The sequence below is a fragment of the Echeneis naucrates genome, chromosome 15, assembly GCF_900963305.1.
Source record: "Echeneis naucrates chromosome 15, fEcheNa1.1, whole genome shotgun sequence".
Classification (NCBI taxonomy): Eukaryota; Metazoa; Chordata; class Actinopteri; order Carangiformes; family Echeneidae; genus Echeneis; species Echeneis naucrates.
Window position 1 is genome coordinate 12,354,621 of NC_042525.1, and position 23,442 is coordinate 12,378,062.

The following is a 23,442-nucleotide window of genomic DNA, read 5'->3' on the forward strand; positions in this document are numbered from 1 at the left end:
TAGCTATTGCTAATGTGTTGTGTGTTTTTTAGAAGCTTGAACCATTACTTGGTTTTAAATGTAAGGCCCAGTACATATTTAGGTCTACATGCAGAAATATATCACAGAATGCCATACTGTCTCTGAAGTGCGTCCTCCCATGGTCAGTGAACACACCACATTAACCAACAGGATGTTTTGCGCTCAGCACATGGCTCGTGTTTTCACTCTTGTTTCATATCGAATTCCTTTCAACTCCCAACACACATACCAAATATGCTGCTGAGCATACACCGAGTTTCGACTCGAATGATGATGTGTGAAAATTCAGTGCTGCTGACACAATACCAGACCAGCAGATTGTGTGTTTTTAAGTTTCTAATACATCCTTTTTTCTTTTTTTTTTATGTGGATGTGTGCTCTGGAGTTTGTGTGGATAGGTGGCATACCATCGTTGTTAAATTTCATTCAGCTGGTATTAAATGTAGCTGTAATTTTCGTATAACTAAATGTCTTGTTTTCTTGCTAAGTATCATGATGGTAGCCACGCATCTCACCTAAGGCAAGCATGCAACAGAAGCTTTCATTTTTCCTTCATATATTTTGTGTGTTCGTAATAAGCAACATCTGTTACATATCCGACAGTTCAAGTGAAACTGAGAAGTTAGAGTATGATTAAAAGAGCTCACTGAAGAGAATGTTATTTTTGTTTGTGGATTTTTTTATTAATTGCCTTACAGTTTACCATGTCTCATTAATTTGCCACTCACACATCAACACTTTACCTTTGGGAGTGTCTTTTGTTTGGATGATGAAAGAAGAAACCGCAGCAAAAAAGAAACCGATTTGCTCTACTAAACAGTTTAAGCAGACAAGTGGGGGGAAAAAAACAGGCTGTTGGCCATCACTGCGCTTCTCTTTGTTTATCTTGGTTCCTACAGGAAACACTTCCAGTAACATGGTCTTTCATAGTCTTGGATAACTTCAGGCCACCTAACAACTGAGCGCTTCTGCCAGAGCTGTTTTACGGAGCGAAATATTAGTCATTAATACTTAATCCTGCACTGTCTGATCTTCAGGTGGAGCCTATACGAGCAGTGCTGCAGAAGCTATTCTCAGTGTTTGTGAATCTCATGATCATTTTTCCATTCAGTATTTATTGGGTAAATGTGAACAGTTAATGGAAAGTACCTATTCCACTTCCCACAGATCTCAATAAAAAAAAAAAAAAAAAATCCTTGTTTTGGCCAGACAGTTAAACTAAATGTTTTTTAATTTACTGTTATGTGAGGGCAAGAAAAAGCACTTCCGGAGCTGTAATACTTTAGTTAGTAAATAGTAATAGTAATAGTAATTAGTAATAAATTAGTTAGTATTGATAGTTGTTTCAGCTGTAGTCCTAATACTTGTTAAGTTCAGTCTGCAACAGGATTTCAGGCTAGTTGCATTTTATTTGGTCTGTCTTCTCCCTTATCTTTACATTTAGTCATCAGATGATCCAACATATTTGGATGACTGCATTTTACCTACTTGGTCAATTTACTGTAACTTTAAACAAGAACTAGAGTCTCTTACAATATTGCAGGGAAGTCACAGTAAGAGGAATGTGAGTATTGACTTTGACATTGTCCTCTTCAAATGAAGGCTAATAAAGTGTGAAATTAATTAAAAAGCAGTCATGGTTGGAACATTATTTCATTTCGCTTTATGAAAAGTCATTCGGAAACGCTGTGAAAATATTGTTAACTGACGTTGGACATCCAATCCCAATAGCCCTCCTGATTAAATTTCCTTAAACTAAGCTGCAAGTAAACCACTCTGCATGTCTTTGTAAACTGTGGCCTGGACGTGTTTACTGGACAGCCTCTGTACAAAAGTGCAAACATGTGTTGGATGCTCACGATGTCGACATTATTGCATCGCCGGAGGCTTTTATGTCAGCTCTGGTTGAAAATGAAGCTGTTCAGGCAGCGTTTTCATTCTGTTTGATTGTTTCTTGAAAAGTGGTGTTAACAGGGAAAGTCATCATATTGTACTGTTTGATCTTCAGGTACCATCCTTAGATTCTAAAGTGTTACCCGAATCCTACAGATTTCCTATGCTGACTCATACTTGCGCCCATGACACATTTTCAGTCTGGTGGGGAAACTCATTGGTCATCATTGAAACAACAATTCTAATAAGTCTGATGTGTGCCTGTTCCAAAACGCTTTCCTCTTTTTTTCCCTGTAATAATATTTTTATTATATACTGTACTGTTACACGCTGCCTATGTATTTATAAATATGCAAATATGATGTTTTTGTTTTTTTTTTCATTTTCTAATCCATGGTGACATTTCAAATTTTGGCCTTTCTGATAGATCAGTCTGCTGCTCTCTTCAGCTACATCTGCGAGAGCCATAGATTAAATCTTGATCACTTTCATCTTTATGATCAAAGAATAAAATAAGAAATTTGGATAAAACCCTTTTTGCCAAGAAGTAATTCTCATTTCTACAAAAAGTTTAGCATTTATTACTAAACTTTATAACCCTCACCGACTGCTGCTCCTGACCCAGATAGCAGATCCATCTCAGGAAACCACCTCTGTTTTCCCAAATGACGGAGAAACACGAGAATCCTCCTTGGAGAGCAGATATGTACTTTAAAAGAGCAGCTTTAGCTTGAAGGACTTGCAGATGTGTGTTTAAGTGACTACTGGCTCGACTTACTTTGATAGTTGGCTCTCTACAGCTTACCGTATCATCTGTGGGAGTTTCTTGCCGTTTTTACAGAGATGGAAAATGACGTGTGCTCTCCTCAGTGCTTATTTTGTTTCTAAGTCATTCATATTGGCCATTCATAATGCTAAGTTCCCAGGTAGAGTGCTGCCTGTTGAGAGACAAATCTCAAAAGTGTGAAAACCATTTTAAATAAGTGTGAAACTGAAACCTCTTGACCCCAGTGTGGTATGAAATATTCCATTAACGGCTACTGTAAAAAGCCCAAATATTTTCACTGTATCCATCAATTTGTTACACGGAAGCTGTATCCAATCTCTAGGATTATAGAAAATTACTTGGAACATTTTAGTCCAACCCTGCAAATGAGCAGTATGAGAAGCTGTGCCAAACACAATATGCAAAGAAATGGAGATCCACCATAAACACAGCTCTGAGTGAAGATACAGTAACATTTTGAGTAATCTGTGTGTGATTTGGCTGTGTTGAGGTTACAATGTGTATTCAAAAACTGAGTGGCTCTGTGTGGTTTTATGAAGTTATTTTTCTCTTTCTCTGTCTCACTCTAGCTGCCTCAGAGGGGAGAGTCAACGGTGGGGAGGATTTCTTTCAGAAGGTGAGTGTATAGTCTGCACATGAACAGTGTTTGCTTTGTCTTTGGGTTGCGTTCAGGCCCACTGAGCGATGCTTCTCCCTTTGCTAAAGAAGCAGATGTCATGTGCTCTTCAAGTGACTTGCAATTAGAAATCAAAACAAACAAAAACAATGGAACGAAACTGACGTGAAACCTCTCCAGGACTCTGATCCTATAACACAGCTGACACAACACATCAGGCCTTTCTCACTTACATAATGTACCATAACATGCCACATCATCTCTATTGAAAAAGAGAGACCAGTCAGGCCAGCACTGCCTCAGTGGCTTTGCTTTGCCACTGATTTAAATCATGTCCTGAATTTTCAATGTCCATTGAAACCAGAATTTGCTGCTGTTGTCTTAGATAGTTGTGATATGGATTTTTTTTTTTTTTTTTTTTTTTAGTAATAGCTTGCTCATTTTGTCATCGCTGATCAAAGTGTGACCCAGGCTGGTTGTAACCTCCCCAGATCTGAGGTTTTAATTTGTATGCATGTTGGTTGGATCATTTCGATGTGCTTTGGCAACAACAAGACAGACAGTATAGTAGCGAAGAAAGCCCAAACTGTAACGTTTGACGAGTCTTAGGTTATAGATTCAGTGGAGAGTTTGCCTTGAAACTTCTATGAAAGAATGGTTTTTGCACTAAAGCGTACATCTTTACCAAGTGTTTCCTATTAAAACCTGCATGTTCAGATTCATTCATCAGAATGTAGTGAGTTTCCTCAGGGTTTAACCAGTGTTGGGAAAAGGTCAAATGAGGAAGTTTCCCTAATTAGAAAGAGATGTGCCTTTGTGAAGGTTTTTTTTTTTTTTTAACATCACCATCCCAAGTGCTGGGCAACAGAAAATATCTAAAGGGAATCAGTCTTTGGTGTGACCACCCTTTGGCTTTGGAATGGCACATTTCTTCAAGGTGCATTTATTTATTTATTTATTTATTTATTTATTTATTTATTTTTTGCCCCAAGAAGGTCCCAGAGAGTACGATTACTGATGTGTGTGTGGTATCTGATTTCAATATTGGCATGGTAAATTAAGTCACATACCAAAATTGATTAAGGCAAGACTGATCACATGGCACTGACAATGAAAATAACCGCATTTTGTACAGTCAACTACAGCCCTTCATTGGTTTTGTCAGCAGTCTATATGAAAGTATCTTGCTAATTACATGCTTCTCTTTGAGTTTCTCAAGTGGATTTGTTCATGTTTGAAATTCAGTTTCCTGCTTCCTCTGTAGTATGTTAATGGGCTGTAATGAAATAAATGATGGACAGCGGTTAGTTTAAGCGTTCCCTCTTTGTCTATTTTCTGCATTTGGTTTTGGAGGTTAGGAAGCTGAGTTAAATATCGAAAAGGCAGGCAATTTAACTGTCCCTTAAGTTGTTTCCAAAAAACCAACTAATGCAAACCAGGCGCCTTACGATTCCCCTCCTTGGAATTTTAACAAGAACTCTGCATATACTGTAGCTCTCTCCCTCTGCCTTTTTTGGTGTGGATATAAGTCTAATGTCTATGAAATCCAGTGTAGGTGTCAGTTCACAAAACTACTCCGACAAAATATGACTGCCAGTGTATCAATTTCATGGCTTGTTGAGGCCGTTGCTTAAATATTGTCACAGGTCGTTCAAAGAAGCTGTGGTTACCAAAGGTTAAATTATCAATTAGAAATTAGAGTGCAGTTGTTTGGGTTGGAGGGCTGTCAAGGGGCAGTAAAGGAGGAGTGCTAAAGTCATGTTTTTATTGTAGAATTTCCATTTGGAAAACTTTATAGTTTCCCTCTGATAGCGTGATCAGCATTCATACCCTATTAAAGTCAGGAAAATAAACAGAGTAAGACTGTGGAACGTTGTTGTTGAAGGGAATATGGATGAGGTGTGTGAAATGCCTTGGAAGTTGATGAAAATGGAAATTCTTAGCTGGACCGCTTCCTGCCTGTCCAACACACCCATGTGCCACACGCACTCAGTGAGACTAATAAAGTACGCGCGCAGCAACTCGGTCGCTCACGTTAAGAAGGAATACGGCCATTTCTGACGCACACGCTTTTACATGTCAAGCTCCGGTTGTTGGAAGTTTTCTCACCAGTGAGATTTAGAGAGCAACATAAAATGGTCCACCCCCGCATTTTCTCCTGGGTCGCTGTGGTTGATCAAACCCTCTTACTCAGTGTCTGCTGGACTTCCTTTGAGTCCAGAGAAACATTTTATATTACAGAGCAAGAATTTTACCCTCTATTTGTAGCCAGTGGGGGCAGAAGAAGTGGGTACACAGGAGGGTGCCAAAGCTCAGAAATTTTGAAATGTGCAAGTCCTTTCTTGTTAGCTCGGGAAATCTCTGCAGCTTTGTGCGCCTCTCTCTTTTCACTCTTTGTTCGGGTCTCCAGTCTGTGCAGCATCTACCTCCTGCTCTCCTCCCGCTCCCCCCCGCCCTCCCGCTGTTTTGATGTTATTTCTATTAACCCACTGGTGTGCCCTTGTTGTCAGTCTGGGGCAGCAGGGAGATGACTGTGGAAATCGTGTGCTTGGAAGTACTGCAGTGGTCAGTTGAAGACTGTTTTGAAGGTTTTGCACTGTTTGATCTGTCGGAGCGTCAAAACATGGCGCACAGCAGTAAGCCATTGGGAGAACTGTGTGCCAGTTGAAGAGCTGGGAAGCACGGTTGGTTGAGGCGATAACTGTGGATGGCAGAATGGCTTGGAGGGGGGATTTTTGTTATGAGATGGCTTTGAACCCCCTGCCAGTCCAGCTCTGATTCTTCTTCCATCTCCTTCCCAGCAGTTGTGGTTCCATAAACAATGCCAGGCATGATATGTAAGTGCCACTGCACTGCAGGCAGTGTCAGGCCAGACATTACTTTACGGTGTTGGCGCTTCTTGTATTTTGCCGCGCTGACACGGTGCAAATGGGAAACTTAGGACCGTCAAAATGACATATTTGCTTGGCATAAATTTGTGACATGTTGACACAACTAGGTCAGTATGAGAGCCATCAAAAAAAAAAAAAACAAATTGGTTTTTACCAAGATTTTTGCTTTCACAAATGGCGACTCATCAAGAAGCATGAATTACTTTATTGTACTTCCTTGTTGATGCATTTCAGGTCTTGCAGAAGTTCCTTTCTTGTCATTTGTGTTTCTCTTTGATATTCACTTGCATGTTAGCATTACCCCTGAGGTGTAATGGCTCCCAGTTCGCACTGGGATGAAATGAATAAAAATGACTTCTGAGTCTCATAGGGATGGTTTCAGTCAATGCTGTCCCTTAAGTCAGCCTCAGCTCCACTCAACAATTTTTACACCCACACCCCCCCAACAGCCGTCTGTACTCCCCCTCCCAAACACATACACACACTCCAGCTGCATAAACAGCTGCACCATTGCAGTGCAGGCCAGGAAACATGCCTCCGCCATGTTGATTGCTGCTGTGCTATAGGTACACACATACAGATGTGCGCACACACTCACGTGTGTTGAACACATGTGCTGTCTTTCAGGACATCGCCTTAATAACATCGTGTTCGATTTCACCTCCAGCTCCATGCACGTCTATGTTCACCAGCTGCAAACCTCCAGGAACCAATCATCACGTCAAGGCCGTGCCGTGAAACTGATCAGAACCATGGGCATTTATGTGTTTATTAATTTCAGAGAGGGTGGAGTGGCAGAGGGAAAAGGGTGCAGCCGCACATGAATAGGTAACTTAATTTGTGCAAATCTCCATTTGAGAGGTATTTGCTCGCGCCTTCATAAAAATAAACGCCATACACTCTTTAAATGGTGTGTGGTCTGTTAGAAATCAGTCCCATCTGCGGGACACTGCCAAAAACAGCACCACTGGACAGGAAACAGGTCTCTGTGAACAAGGCCCTGTAGAGAAAAAGTTGATGAGGCATAGGGCGTACAGTTTGATGATTTCAGGAAAGTATAACTGGTGTTGTTTCTGATATGTTACTTTAATTGTTTTTTTGGGGGCAGAGGGTCATAAGCTGTTAGTTTGGATTTTGGGTTTACAGTCTGCATCTTATGAAATCAATCTTATTTTTAAATTGTTCCAAAAAAACACTAAAATGGTCCTCTGCTTTGTAAATTAGGACTTAAGTTACATTTTTATTTTGACATAACTTTACAAACTCTGAGAGGTTGTTATGTTTCGTTAATTTGTGCTTTAAAATTAAAATGATTCTATGACAAAATCCGGCTGCATTTATCTGATTTTTGAGGAACAAAAGCCAAACAACAAAGTGAGGGCAAAAAATAAAGGAATTTTTCTTTATCACTGAGAACACAATGTCTTTAAATGTTGATTCCTCCAGCTGTTGTTGCAAGCATGTGAATCAAGTCGATGAAGACAAGGTTTACATACAGTTACAAGGGTGTTTTTCTCTGATTTATTGTCCTTTCCCCTCATATACTGGACGCTGGTGTAACGCTGTAGACTACACTCGCTTTTGCTTCAGGCTACTAAATTCAACAACACGCAACTCAGCAGACTTGAGCTTCAGCCTTAAAATTCTGTTGCGGGTAAAATGACTTAGTGGATAAATTTGAAGATATTTTTATAGCTCTTGTAATAAAAAAAAAAGGAACGTTTCAAGAGTTGAGCAAGATCATCTGAAAGAAATTTCCTCCTTACTTTCATGACAATGTGTTGATCTTATTCAAAGTTTTATTCGCCAGGCAGAAGTTTTACTGTCCTGCCCCAATCCGTTTAATCAGGAATGCAGAATCCATCCATCCATCCATCATCTGTACAGCTTTTCCCTGCAGGTTCCAGGCCCACAGCTCAAACCCATAACAGTCATGCTGCGAGGCAAAGTGCTTGCCATGCCACCCAAAGCAGAATATTATTTTCCCAAAATAAATGCACAAATTCTCCTTTGAAGAAACAGCTGTAAGTTGCTGTTGCGCATCTATAGCATGGCCCAAAAAATAACCCTCACAGCTGGCTTTGATAAATGAAAGGGTCAGACACTTTGACTCCATGTTTTTGTTTTAGTTTGGTTTTCTCATGGCAGAGGTAGCTCTCACTGTTGATTTTTATTTTTAATGTGATTATAGGATGTTGTAGAAAATTGGTGAGGCTTGAAAGGGTTTCCAGTCAACCATCATAGACTGAGTATGTAGCTGCAGAGTTAAAGGGCAACGCTGTCTGTTTTACAGGTGTGCGGGACGTGCTGTGGATATGCTGTCAGAGTTAGTTGTAAAGGATGCCAAACAGACCAGGCTACTTCCGCTGGAACGGGGAGGAATTTGAAGGCTTCCTTTTTTGATTTGTGCATCAGTTCCCTGAGGAGAACATGATGTTGTTCTTATTTTTGGCACGAAAGAATAGCAGAAGTGACTTTTATTTAATGCAGGCCGTGAAAGGCTAAAGCAGCATTAACAAACCCTATATCTAATCTTCATCTTAATGGACCTGCTCTCCGATTTGAGTTGGAATATGCGGTTTATTGCTTAATGCGCTGGACCACCAAGGAATATTAAGTGGCGACTTTTGCTCATGTAATGGGTTGAAGCAGTCCTCAAGTGTTTGATCACGTGGTTTTGAAAACTTTGAGAAATTCATATCTTCTCCACCCTGAAAACACAAACCCCTGGAAAGTACTAAAACAAACCCAAGACCACGGGACCTTTGTGAAAACAGGGATCGTGCACAGCGAGGACAGAGCCATTAGAAGCGAGCGTGTCAGCTTCTCACTTTTTCTTTTTTTTTTCTTTTTTTTCGGGGGGATGGGGAGATGTGGGGCAGCTTTTTCACTAACATATAGTTAGTACCTTTCCAGTGGTTTGTTTGTGGATTTCAATTGAGAAATCCAAGCAAGGTGGGTTTGCCCATAGTTAAAAACAGGAGCAGCGTGAAAGATTCCTCCTGATTAGACTGCTGACAGCATCTTGACCAGTCCTTTAATCATTCTGTGCTGCCAGCGGTTTGCTTTTTTTTTGTCAAATACATATGCTCCTGGTTATGATGACTAGGTTTGTTAAGGGGAATTCAACATGGATTATTGTTGGCATTTTTCCCTTGTTCCAAAGCCAAGTGTACTGAATGCTTTTTTTCTTTTTTTGTTTTTTTTTTTTTGCATGTGTTGTTTTTTTTAAATAGTGTTGTTTTCAAAGGAATCTGGCATTCAGCTGAAATAAAACAATGTCTAGGAACATATAATCTTATATCACCAGACATGTCAAAAACCTCCCTCATTTTGCCAGGTTCCCTGAACTATAAAGACAGACTGGAGGTTTTTCCTTTTTATAGCTTCTCTTTTACGTGCCATTTTAGCCCACACTTTTTTTGTTCATGGATGGCTTTTTTTTTTTTTTTTTTTTTTTTTTACTAATAACTTGCTAAATATGTTCTCTAAAGTCAGCAAAATGAATGTTCTCAATTATAGAGAATTAGTAAAAAGTTGCCCGCGTATAAAATGTTGTAAATAAAGAAACAGTAACACATAAAATTTCTACAAAGGTCCTGCTCATAAATAATATAAGTAATTATGATCAACATACAGTCACATCTTAAAATCGTATGTGAAATTGATGGGATGGATTTGCCGTCACTTATTTTCTGGCTTGTTTTTGCCTGAGAACACACAGTGCCTGCCTTTGTTGATGTATGAGATAAACTAATGTCAGTCTTCTTTCATTCTGTTCCAGATCATGGATGAGACCCAAACGCAAATAGCCTGGCCGTCCAAACTGAAAATTGGAGCCAAGTCCAAAAAAGGTAACTACTATTTTTAAGAAGTGATTTCCTCTTTCACTATTAGTGGCTTGTATAGCTTCATTTCACTTAAATGCTGGGCCCATACTGTGCTACTGCATGAATCTGTTTTAACACAAATCATGTGTTGGTTTTCCATATGCTTCAACAAATTCGTTTACTGGCTTTCCTATTGCTTCACAGCACTAATGGCCACAAGCAATTCATAAAATGTTCAACGAGAATAACAGCTAAGCTAAAGTAACAGCACAGGTTAATGATTAGGAGTCGATGTTGATTAAACTCGAAATATTTTCTCGGGAAAGTTTTTACACTGAATCCAACAAGATTAACTTTTATAGAAAGTCATTTGAGAATAGGGCGAAAGCTTGCCTGTTTTTTCTCTCTTCATCAACTTCATCTGCATCGAGGAATTTGGGATTTTTCTGTGTTGAGATGGGAGTGGATGCAATGGGTTGCTTGCATTAAATCCCACATTTATTGGTCGAGTTTTGTTGTAGAAGGTGTAGTTGTGCCCACTTAATTGTTCTCAGGAGAACTGCGACTGTGCGTCCTCGAGCCAGATGTGGAATCCAAAGTCATTATGTAACTTCCTCACTGACTCTAGAAAATAGTTGATGGCGTTACATCAGAATCTTTAACATTTTTCCCGGCAGATACTAAACTGTACGTCCTGGCAATCCCTTCACACACATTCTTCCCAAGTATTAGCTCATTCACAAAAAGCTGCCTCCAGCGCCACCTGGAAATGATGTTCTGAGCACGAAGTGAGAATATTACAAATAATGACGCCTGATTTGGAGATGGTCAGATTTTCCCTCCGTGTTGCGTGAACTGAGAGGAAGAATGTTGGATAATCACTTAATTGTCCAATGAGAAATGTGTAACTGACAATGTGTTTGGACAAGCGGGACTAATAGGAGACGGTGTGAGGAAGAAAAAGGCAAGATGGCCAAATATTTTTCGAAACAACAGGCTTAGATTTTTCATCAGACAACTGAGAATGTATCATGTATCACACAAATGACTTGTGACGATCTACATTCCATTATCCTCTCATCATGTAATACTGGATGTGTTTGGGACTGTCCTGATCATTTCTTAAAATAGCTGATAACATAGTTGTTTTGTTGGAGCAGGGTGAAGGATAATTTTCCGCTATTGTAAATCAAGACATTCTCTTTGATGGTGTTAGTTTTTTCTTGTTTTCCTGGAATTTCGCATTAGTCCGGGAAAGCTGGAATCATTTATGCTTGGCAGGACAGAAGAAGATGTGAGGGGGATTTGCATGTTTGTAACCTACATGCATGTACGGCCGCACTCCATCAAAGCGTCTGCTCCTCTCTTTCATACATTACCTGCAGCTCGCTGTCGCTGCCACCTGCATGTGTGTGATAACGCAAGTAGTTGACCTCTGGGACGAGCAATCATCAGAACGCTGTTGGTGATTTAATGGAATGAGGACCCGCATGGCTTGTGCATGACAGGTCTCCATCTCTCTGTCACTTTGGATCTGTGCAACAGAGTGGTCAGCGCTATGAGGCCAGTTTTATGAGACGTGTTTTTGTTTGTTTGTTTTGTGTGTTTTGTTTTTTTTTTTTCCTCTTTGCTTTTATGTGGTACATATCTTTAATAGTGCTACTGCCTGCCAGTTGTCTGGTTCAACATTTCTGCAGATGTTTTGAATGAGAACCACCAAGCCAAAAAGGACTTAATTTCCTTCATTTGTGCGGTATTTTCAAATGTAGTCCCTAGCTGGAAAAAAGCTTCAGCCTTGCCAACACAGAGCTCGGGGTCAAAAGGTTTCTTCTCTGTCAAGTGAAACTGCAAAATTTTTATGCAACTGACAACACTTTTTGCAGCTGCAAATCTTCTCCTGTTTGTGTTAGATTGTGAATGTGTATGCCAAATTAATGCTGTTAAGGTGTCATTTTTTTCCTTCCACAATCCATCATCAAAAAAGAGCATACAGCACACTTCATTTCACAAAATGCGGGGGTGTTCTGCATCATGACTGCAACACTCATTTAGGCTGCCTAATGTTTGCCAGATGTGCCGTGCAGGTTAGACACTTCTGGAAGAACTATACTCCCTCCATTGGCCACAGTGGGTTCCACAGGAGGAAGTTGAGAGGTTTCTATTGTTCACAGCAACAGCTGTATGATGGGAAAATTTCCTGGAACCAGCGCTATGAGCTGCAGTGGGTCTCTAACCACTCTGTCCTCTTTGTCTTTGTGTTTTTTCCTGTCTCAGACTGCAGCTCGGCCTTTGTTTAGTTCCCACCCCTCGAAACATCTGAGATCTGTTGTTACTCCATCATGTGTTGTAGCATGTCTTGCAGCGTGTTGAGGTGGCCTGGCCTTTGTGACGCACAACAACATCAGTACTTGGTTGCTGGCAGTTGTGGTTCTCATAGTTCCCATTGCTCATTAAACAGAGAGCCACGCAAATCCATTTTTCGTTCCACCTGACAAATATTCTGCAATTCACTGAGATTGTGTGTTTACTTTGTTTGTATTATCAGTTAAATCATCAAATTTTGCTTGAAACTTTTGCTTGTTAGAAAAATGTTCTCGTGTCTGCACCAGTAAGAATATAACACTTTTTAGGGTTAGGGTTTTCTGAGGTCATCTACACAATGAATCTGATTCAGTGTATCGTGTCTGATGAGTATACTGTAAACCCGTGAACTGCTGTGTGTGTGTGTGTGTGTGTATGTGGAGGGGGTGTGTTCTTGGAATGGGCTTACCGGACTTCCTGCAACTCAGTACAGCTAACACAGGAGCAATGGACTGAGTGTTTAATGCATGTGTGTTCACATTTCACATTTGTGTTCCCCAGGGGTCCGGTATATGGCACAGCCAGATGTGGGCTGCAGACACGAGCATTAGCTTTGAATGCTTTAGGTATGCAGTGTTTAGTTATTTGAGCATTTTGACTGGGGGGGTGGTAGAGGCACAGTTTGCTCAAGCTGTTAGGACCTTATTTGCACCATTTTGTGTGTGAGCACACAGAAAATTAGGATGTCAAAATTTCTGGTGCGGTTCGGTATCATCATTTCTTGAATTTTATGAGGCATGGGTTGAGTGTGTTTCAGCTGACTTGTCATCCACTGTGTGACAGAGCAGAAAAAGAAACAGAAAAATTGTTGCTATGCAATTTCTGCATGACAGAATCAGGTTCAGTAAAAGAGCCCACGACTGTCTGTCTTCTCTTTTGAGGCTCAGTTGAAGCAGAACAGTTATCTTGAGTTATACCATTTTTGTTAACTTCATTGTGTTTCTTCATTGTGTGACTGATTGAATGCCTCAATGCCATTTCACAGTGCTGTTTTCCCCCTCCTCCCCCTCCCCGCGCCATGTGGTTACAAACATTAATGAGTCTCGGTAGATATCAAAGCAGCAATTACAGTTGCAGAGCTTTTCTTCGACGTGCCGGAATTTGCTGACAAATGCAGATTACTGTGTCATGTTTGGTTAAATGGTTTTAACCTGTGTCCCGCTTGTTGCGTGGAATGTATCAGCTTTTACTCATTCACACATACTGAACATGCAGATATGTCACACAGGTACTGGGGCCCCACTGACGATGTTTCCCTTTCTCTCTTGTCACGTCCTGCAGATCCACACATCAAAGTTTGTGGAAAGAGGGAGAACGTGAGGGAAGCCAAAGACAGAATTATGTCCGTCCTCGACACAAAGGTACAGTAAGCATCTTGATCTCAGGATAGTGTGTAATTCTCTCCCCATCTTACCTTCCTGTGTTGCTGTTTTTGTCACAGTTTCTTGGTTGTACTGAATTTATTTCACCTCAGCTCTTCCGTCTTAGTGACAGATTGTGCACAGCAGTGTGATGTAATAGATTGCTAATTTAGCCCGATACTCACAACCAAAGCCTGCTGTGGATTGCTGAGACTTTGTTGCCATGGCAGCACAAGAACTCAGCTACCTGGATGTCTGCTCTGTAGCTCCCCCTGGGGGCAAACAATCATCTGTGCACCTTTTGGACAGCCACATACAAAAGAGCGGCACGTGATTGGCTTAGATTGTAACCTCTCATATGGTTTTGTCACGAAGAAGCAGTTTCAGTTTGGCAGACACAGTAGAGCTATTTGATAATTTGATTCTTTTTTTTAATATCCTGCGTATTGTGTTACTCATTTGCTTCTTTTCTAAATGGCTTAGGCATGTGAAAGTGTTTAAAAGAGGGGAAATTGTAGGTTCTGGGTCTTGTGGCTATTTAAATAGAGCAAAAAGGACAGATGCTCTAGATTTGCAGAAGAGCAGGGTGCAAACCAGAGCGCTGTTTGTCTTGCTTTGTTTTTACTTTAAAAAGGCTCAGACAGCCATAAAAACATGCAAATTTAACGTTCACATAGATAGCAGTTGTATAGTGAAATCTATAAGCTGTCTGTGATGTAATGAGGTCAACTGCAGCATATGAAGTTTAATATTTCTTTTTTTTTTTTCCTCTTTTGTCTTTCCTGTACAATAACATGCACCATTTTCTGCGTGCCACACTCCAGCTCACCAAACAACAAATGTTTTTGGTCGTCCTTTCACCGCAGCCTTTTCTTTCCTGCTCGTTAGAGTAACAGAGTGACTCTAAAGATGGACGTCTCCCATACGGAGCACTCGCACGTCATTGGCAAAGGTGGCAACAACATCAAGAGGGTGATGGAGGAGACGGGGTGCCACATCCACTTCCCGGACTCTAACAGGAACAATCAGACAGAGAAAAGCAACCAGGTGTGTGGACTTACAAATACACACAAATACGCATGCACACACACACACACACACTCACACTGTCGAGTTATTCTGCAATATGAACCATAGGTATCATTGAGATGTTTACTACTTGCTGATGAAAGAGTTTACCTCATCAAATATTTTTTGCATTCATCTAACAAACAGCAAAATTGCACCATGATTATTTTTATGTGTGTTTACTGAACTAGGCTGCTTTGAGAATTCAGAGGGAAAGTGTTTTTGATCAGTACACCACTCCAGTCCATGAACAGACTGTCACGGGGTCTCTGACTGGACAGGTTACAAAGAGTTGGTCTTTTGGCTGTTTGGTTTGGCCAACCCAGAGGAAACCGGTGTGTTTTGGCTGGACTCGGTAGAAGAGCAACAGGCTCCTGCTGTAATTACCATTAAAGTGTAGTATGAGGAGTTCAGGAGAGCACACAGCCAGTCACAGTGTCACATACTTGGCTTTGCCAGGTGCTTTACAGTGCAAGTTCACTTATTTTATTTTCCAAGAGTTTAACCTTATCCGTACAGATTCTGCAGCGTGGCACACCTGTGCATGCCTTTAAACTTCTAAGTACTCTGCATCTCACAATCTTCTCCGGCCTTACTGTGATGATGCAAGTATAGGCTGACAAGGAGCATGATTTAAGGCCCAAGAGCCCTTAAGCAGTCAGTCTCTTTCTGGTTTCACAAAGTTGACGAGTGCACTGGTGTTCAGAATATAGACTACAGTCATTCAGTATGTTGTTGAAAGGTAATTATTGCTTACATAAGGCTCCAACAATGATTTGTGTGTGTGTCACTGTGCCACCCCTGCTGTGAATGTGTGTGTGTGTTATGTTCATGTGGAAATAATAGTGGCCTGAGATGAACCCGGCTGATCTGCTTTATGTTTATTTAGATTCTTTTTCAATATCAGCTCCTCAATCTTTCTTCGGGAGCAGTGTCGCTGTCGACCAGTTCTCCATTTGCCCCAATTACACTGAGAAATCGTTTATAAAACAGGGAAGAGAATATGAGAGGAGAAATCTAATGAACCATATTTTTCACGCCTCTCATCACTGCAGTTGTTAAACAGTAAGTAATTTAACTATGACCTTAGATCCGTCCTAATAGTAAGGACGTCATTCAAAAACATTCAACATGAAGAGAAAATATGTTGCAGAAAGGGAAGACTTTTACTTTAGAGGAGGCATTTCAACACCTCCTGCTTTCAATATGTTTTTTCTAGATTTTACTCTCAGCGCTGAGATTAAATTGAACTATACACAAAGATCTGAGTCATTGTTTGTTTTGGACCAGGTTGGGAACTGGTTAACTGATTTACATACGTTACTTTTTATTGTGAACAGGTGTCCATTGCAGGGCAGCCCGGAGGGGTGGAAGCAGCTCGAGTAAAAATAAGGGTAAGTTGGAACGCAGCCACTTTTGTTTTAAAGGGATATTCAATCCAAACGCCACATTTTTGAGTCTTTGTCATTCCCTGCAGGTTTGTAAACTTCTACGTCTGACCTTTGCACGGTGAAGTGACAACAGTCAGCCTGAGTTTCTGACAGTGCTCCTCAAAAAAAAGTTTCAAGTTCGATATCACTTCAACCACATGATGCTAACTGTTTCTCCTAACAGCCATGTTTGATGAGGACAGTCTCTGCTTTAATTTAGAGACACGATTTACCCTGATTGTGTGGATTAGTTTTCATTGATTATGGTGCGGTTAGACCAGATTTTATTTTAATTTCTCAGATTTAACTTAAATTAACTGACATTAGGATTTACCCTTACAACATGTCAAAACAATGCAAGCAGTACAGAAGGAGGGATCAGTAAACAAAACACCAGACTGAAGACGGCCCACTTTCCCAACTAATTTGTCAATGGGAAGCGCTCCACTGTTACAGTAGGTAACTGTGCACCTCAGGCTTTCAGCGCCATTTTTAACTTATTCCCAGACCACTTCCCTCGAACAATTGTTGAATACAAGCATGAGCCTCTTTTCACGGGCCAATCTACAGCACATGTCCAAGCCTCATCTTCAGCTTGAGTTTCTTTCTGACTAGAAGCTCGGCCTCCAGCCTGAGCTCTGTGGGCGGAGGACCGCTTTGCTCATGTGAACTGTTACATCCCTGAACTTTTGTTTGAACACCGCAGCAGTTGTCTACAGTGAACATGTTCCTCCACTATGGACTGACCAAAACTAACAAGGCTGTGTGTGTATATGAGAATGACCGAGTGGGTGAAGTGTGTGATGATTAGAGAGGGGGGGAAGGTCAAGCTGGATACTTGTGAAGTATGTGTTGGCAAATGTCAGCATGTATGCATACCTTTTTGTACTTAATAGTTGTTTTCCTTAGCAGGAAACCACAGCTCAATTCATTTACTTTTTTTTTTTTTTTTTTTTTTTTTTTTTTTTAATGGGTGGAAAAAAAAAAAAAAAAAAGTTGGGTCAAACCTAAATATACCAGTGTTTTACAAAGGGGTTCATAATATAAGCTGTTGAGAACCACAAATATTTCTCTCCCCTCCAAAGAACACAGTCCCTGGATGAGCAGGGTGGATCTAAAGACGGCTTTCCTTCTGTCAACTTGGCTTCCTTTGACACAGCCAATTCTTGATATTCATTTCACTCCCTTCCTCCTGTATACCTTGTATGGTGATCCTAGACACTTCTTTCACTCATAACTTTAAAAATAAATTACATCAAATTTAGTGGCAGTTTCAAATTCAAGTGTGGATGGTCTTCTCATTCTTGCACATTGTTATCCATTTTATCATTAGGCCGCCTAGAAAAACGTTAATCTATTGAGCACCCTTGTGCTTATTTCATCAAAACAATGTATTTCAGCAAAAATATAATGCACTATATGCAGGATAATTGGTCAATATCATTTTACATACTCAAATAATAACAATAACAATAAATATATATATATAATACAACTTGTAGAGAATGAGTGATCTCAAAGATTTCTTTCTAAATGTGAACATACACTTTGTTTGCTTAAAAAATACCATAATCCAAAAAAAAAGCCTCCCCTCTCAAATTGAAAAATTTGTAATAACAGTTTATAACAGCAGCTAAATTAAACACCTCCTCTTCACCATAACATTTTTATCAGCCTTCTCCTACTTGATATTTTTAATCATCTTTCTCATTTTTAACTGAGGAAAATATTTATTTCCCAAAATAGCAAACTAGTCATTTATATCTGCCTTGAAAAGGGAATTGGAGGGAGAATGACGGTGACAATTTATCGATAGTAAGGCACCACACTGTAAAATACAGGGTTTCGTAACCCTCTAATGTTTGATAATGCCAAATGCTTAATACTACACAGTATTCTGTGTGTTAAGTCCTGGGCAGCCTTTAGGCCACATCCTCCCCCATCACTGTCTGAACATTTTCCCTGAGCTGCTTTAGCAGTGAATATAATGTCCCCTAACCCAGATGCCCTAAAGTGGTCTTGTAAGGTCTTATATGTATTTGAGGCCTTCTTGGTTGGAGATCTGTTTGACTCTGTAACAAGTCGGTTGTTGAGGTGATGGAGCTCTCAGAGGTGGACCTGACAGGCAGGTGACGAAAGGTCTGGCCTGTTGCTTCGCCTTGAAGGTGTTTCCATTTGTTTTTTCACCTCTCGCCCCTTAAGTCAGGAGAATTTAGGTTTTTTAACAGCACTTTCAGGCTGAATACATGATCAACACGTATCTGCCAGGTAGGCATCTGGGGGGGGGGGGGGGGGAAGCTGAGCTCAGCTTCATCATAAAAATCAGTCTATTCTTCAGTCAGCGCCTGACTCCTGCTGTTCTGCTTGTCCTCTCTTGTATTTCCCTCAGTGCTGACCTGAATTTCTGGAGCCCTCTGAGAGCGAGTGCTGAAACATGATATAAATGTAAGGCCAAGCGCATATGGGACTGATCAGGGGTGCATTTCTTTGGTCAGAGCAATTCATGCTGCTTGCCCTTCACTGGCAGCCAAAACCATAGTGGCTCTCTGCCCAAGAGTCAGTGTTTGGATAACACTGTGTGTGTGTGTGTGTGTGTGTGTGTGTGTGTGTGTGTGTGAGACCTAAAACGCAGAGTGTATTCATTCCCCTCTTTGAGTATGTACATGTGCATTCCCCTCAGTCTCTCTCGGTATGGGTGTGTGCCTGCGTGATTTCTCTCTCATGCATGTATAAGTGTGTGTATGCATGAAGGTAGGCCTCCCTGTCCACATCTATTTTTTTTTTTAAGTGACTGCCGTGATACATATGACAAGAACTGATTTCTGTTGCGTGTCCTGGTGGTTCGAATCATTGACTTATGCTCCCGCCATAGACCACTGATGCTTGCAGAGTTTTTAAACCATAGTTTGAAAGAGTGGTCAGCCGTAATGTTTAAATGAACCTCCCCTGTGATACTGCCACAGCATATTCTACAGCATAGCTCTTTGAACAAAGGGTTGCTCTCATTTCTCGCACTGCTTACCTTGTTTTCATATCTTAACTGGGTTTATTTGAGCTGACAGATTTACATGCCACTTTTCGCTGAAGGAACAGATGTTATGTCTGTGCGTCATTTCACACTCTTCTATGCTATGAAAATAAATCCTTACTCTGCGTCTTAAAGGTCCAAAAGAGTCTGACTGCACAGTATAAGTGTCTGTATTCGGCATCCTCTAAATTTTGAGAAAACTGTCTGCACATTTCTCATTTTCTTTTGCAGAAGCAGTGACAGCAAAATGACAAGCTTTCAAACTTCAAATAACTGCATATTTCCCTCAGCAGTCGTGGTGATGCATTCAGTGACATCACCACGACTAGATGTCGATTGAAATATGGTGTTTTGGGGGGGCAGTGGTTTGATTGTTTTTTTGTTTTTTGTTTTTTTCCCCCCCTTTCCGTTGTCATGATGTCCTCCCTCTGTCCCCGCCATCTTGCAGGAGCTGCTCCCACTTGTGCTGTCTTTTGAGCTTCCCGCCATCATGCAGTCTGATCCCAGCTCCCCTACCGTGCAGCACATCTCACAGACCTACAACCTCACAGTCTCCTTCAAGCCCCCGACGCGACTCTACAGGGCCACAGGCGTTGTGCGCGGATCACAGAATAACGCCAATGCAGTCAAGGTTAGGAGGTTCACCTGACTTTGAAATGAAGATTGTTAGTGCTGCTGGATTGTTGTGTGATTGGTATGATCTCTCTGCGACTAAGTTGAACAATCAAAAATAAAAGTCCTGCAGCATATAGCAAGGCCATAACCAGCTCTGCGGCCACTGTTAAAAATAATTAAAGTAATTGGTGATCTTCTTGTTTGTCATTTTAGAGTGTAAAAATATTTGGGTTGGTGGCATTTTCTCTCTACCTGTTTACAGTGCGAGCCGCAGACCAAGAAAAGCTTTCCACAGATACTGTATGCCATGTTAAAGGCCCACCAACACTGTCACGGTTCCTCTCTGTTCTCCTATAAACTGCCTCATTGCTTTCAGCACCAGAGGGGAGAAATGTTTGGTTCCTTGAACCGGACACTACACAGGAGGAGACATGGGTCTTTTAACTAAGACCACTGCTGTACCCACAAGTCCAAACATCTCTCTGCAGTTACATTTGTAGTTGAAATTGGTTTTGGACTTTGTTTCCTTTCAGCAGCTGTATATGTTCCGTTGAGCTGTGTAACATGCTCAACATGCTAAATATGCACATCCTGAACTGGCATCTGAGTTCTGTTTAACCAAAGCGTCTTCCCACTGTCTCTGCCAAGAAATCATACCCACCGCCTCACTGCTTTCCACTTCTGGGCCCTTTATAACAATATGGAGCTCATTTCTCTTTGCCAACAACTACATTTGGCATGTATGCATCCCTGCAGTTATTTATTAATGTGTGCATGCTTGTTTATTTCTATTTGGCTATACATACCAATGTGTAGTTGTGCATTTTATTTTCCCTTTGTTCTTTACACAGTATGCCTGTGTTTTTTTTTTGTGTGTGTGTGTGTGTGTGTATATATCCTGCAGCATAGCCACTGAGTGTGTGGTAGGTCTAAGGGGTCAGTGAGGGTTGGGCAGTATGGCAGATGAAATTTTGCAGTATTAGAGGGTGTTATGTGGTGGGGTGAGACCCTTACGACATCTTTGAAGATTGCCACAGCCACCATGGATTGTTACATTTGCACGCTGCAAATGCCTTAGTTTTACTAGGCCAAGTGATGACTTACAGACGATGAGGAATGAGATTGGCCAGCAGATGCAGTGGAAAAAAATGCAACAATGAAAATAATTTCCATTGGTTGCATAGAAAATGCTGGTGTTTACGTTGGACACAACATGGGCACAATATGGCTGAACTTATCTCCATATTATCCATTTAGGTTGTACTCTAGTCTGGCCATTAATCTTAGTGAAGTATAGTGTTTTCTTTCTGTAATCTTCATCGCAGGATATTCCCGTGAAAAATCATCATTAGCATGTGCCTGATATGAGATGTCTGCTTTTTGTTGTATTGTTGTAACTTGTAATAAAATTCTTGTACAGAAAGGAAGTTGGCATTACTTCTCAAAAGAGATGATTATTAATCGTTCTGTAGTTGTACATTTTGACAAATGATTGGAGCCAGAGTGCTAGACATTTGTCTGGCTTTCTAAAAGTGAGGATCAGCTGCTTTTCATTATGTTTCATACAATAATAAATTGAAGATCTGTTGGTTTGTGTTTGTTGAGCCAAATGAGCAATTTGCAGACCTCAAAATTTGCCTGAGAGGAAAGGTGAAAGGCGTTTATTATTACATTCATGCATACAGATTAATGAAGAAAGTAATCATCAGATGCAATACTGCTTGGCTCTGACTTAGTAGTTTCCATCTAAAATCACTGTGATTTGATCATTTATTAATACGATTTTTGAAAATAAGCCTGTGTTTAGCGTTGTTGAAATATCAGTTAAACTGTCCCCGTAGAGTTTTTTGCAGTGCCATACCAGAATAGTCTTTTACGTACAAATACACTTTTGCATGTAGCCAAACTATGGATATCACAAATTGGTCTCAGGGGGTCTAACAATTGCTGTTGTGTGCAGCACCATGACCCATGACGTGTAATGATAAATAATCGTCAGATATTTTCTTTCATTGTAATTTGTCGTCCTTGTTTCCTCAGAGGGGTACTGCTCTGTTGTTGGAGCACCTGGCTGGAAGCCTGGCAAGCACCATCTCAGTCACCACCCACCTGGACATTGCGCCCCAGCACCACCTCTTCATGAAGGGCCGCAATGGCAGCAACATCAAACACATCACCCAGAGGACAGGTGCCCAGATCCACTTCCCTGATCTCAACAGCCCCCAGAAGAAATCCACAGTCTACATTCAGGGCACCATTGAGTCAGTGTGCCTGGCGCGGCAGTACCTCATGGTGTGTACTTTGTGTTTTGTTTATTGTCTGTTGGAAAAAGAATTGCCTGAGGCTTCTAAGGTTTGTTTTTAGAGTATTCGTTCTTTATACAGATTCCAAATGCTGTGCGGTAGCTATAATGGGTGTCACTGTTCCATTAACATCATCATGGTATGTGTTGTGAGATGAGTTTTGAATTCAAGGAGAAACCATGATTGCCTTTGGGGTTTCGAATAGCCTTGGGGCTGCTCAAACTGCTGAAATGTCCAGGTCCGTTAAAACAACAATCTGTCGCCACCTCAAGGTTGGCCTGCATGATTTATAGCTGCCACATACCTGCATTTGATATAGACACAGATTTGCATCAGCTTGGCCTGAGCTCTAAATTGCTTTCTGCATGCAGATTATCCTTATTGATGCTAAGGATTTGGCTTGTATCTACAGTACATTTTGGTGGATGGGAATTTAAGCCCTGTCAGTAATTCAGAGATCAGCACATTAGCATTAGTGTTTTGGACCAGGAGGAAGAGCCCCTATTTAAATTTCTCTTGGTTTAAAATGTTATGTGGTCATTCTTGTCTTGTTGCCTCTGACCACTGAGGCCACACTCATCTAAATTTCTCTTGAATATAATCAGAAGTCTGTTTCAAAAATGTGCAAAAGCGATGGCTGTTTAATTACTGTTGCCCTGAAGCTTCTGCTGAGCTGGTGCCTGTAAGACCTCTTGGCCATAAACAGCTTTGGCTTTTTCTTTTTGGAGATCCATAATGTGGGGCAGTAATTCTGTCAGAGCTGCTTTCTCTTTGTCTGCGGTCTCCCGTTTGGCCCCAAAGACATTTCCCAAATGCCAAAGTTGTTGCAGTGACTAAACATGACTCTCTCTCTTAGTCTGGAATTGGGACACACAAGAAGGATCCTCTCACTGTCGGTCTGAAAGGGAGGGGGAAAAAGCAACTATTGATTCACTACAGAGGATTTAGAGGGCAGAGGGGAAACAGAAAGTCAGGGAAGGGAGAGGATGTTGAGAGCGTAGTGGAGTCGCTGCGAAAGTCGAAGCCATATTCCCCGCAGTAGTGTGTACTGTGTGATTTGGCCTCTTCCAGCCAGACTGTAGATTACAGCTCCAATGTGAAGCCCTGTCAGACCCAGCCTGGTCCTATACTATGCTGCTAATTACACCCACTCACAATAGGAGTGCTGTCCAGCTCTCTGCCCAAAATATAGATGTCTGTGGCGCTTGTGGTGGAGATCATGCAAAACAGATTGCTCT

The 23,442-nt window shown here is 41.0% G+C and overlaps 1 protein-coding gene across 1 annotated transcript in view; it reads left to right on the plus strand.

Annotated features, from left to right (window-relative positions):
• The window catches only part of bicc1a (BicC family RNA binding protein 1a), a 48,048-nt gene that overhangs the window by 11,600 nt on the left and 13,006 nt on the right, over nucleotides 1–23,442 (plus strand). The window contains exons 2-8 of the mRNA XM_029521600.1: nucleotides 3,271–3,317; nucleotides 9,993–10,062; nucleotides 13,681–13,760; nucleotides 14,649–14,807; nucleotides 16,169–16,222; nucleotides 19,735–19,917; nucleotides 21,942–22,193. Of these exons, the coding sequence (XP_029377460.1) occupies nucleotides 3,271–3,317; nucleotides 9,993–10,062; nucleotides 13,681–13,760; nucleotides 14,649–14,807; nucleotides 16,169–16,222; nucleotides 19,735–19,917; nucleotides 21,942–22,193 (845 nt within the window). The remainder of the gene's footprint in view (nucleotides 1–3,270; nucleotides 3,318–9,992; nucleotides 10,063–13,680; nucleotides 13,761–14,648; nucleotides 14,808–16,168; nucleotides 16,223–19,734; nucleotides 19,918–21,941; nucleotides 22,194–23,442) is intronic.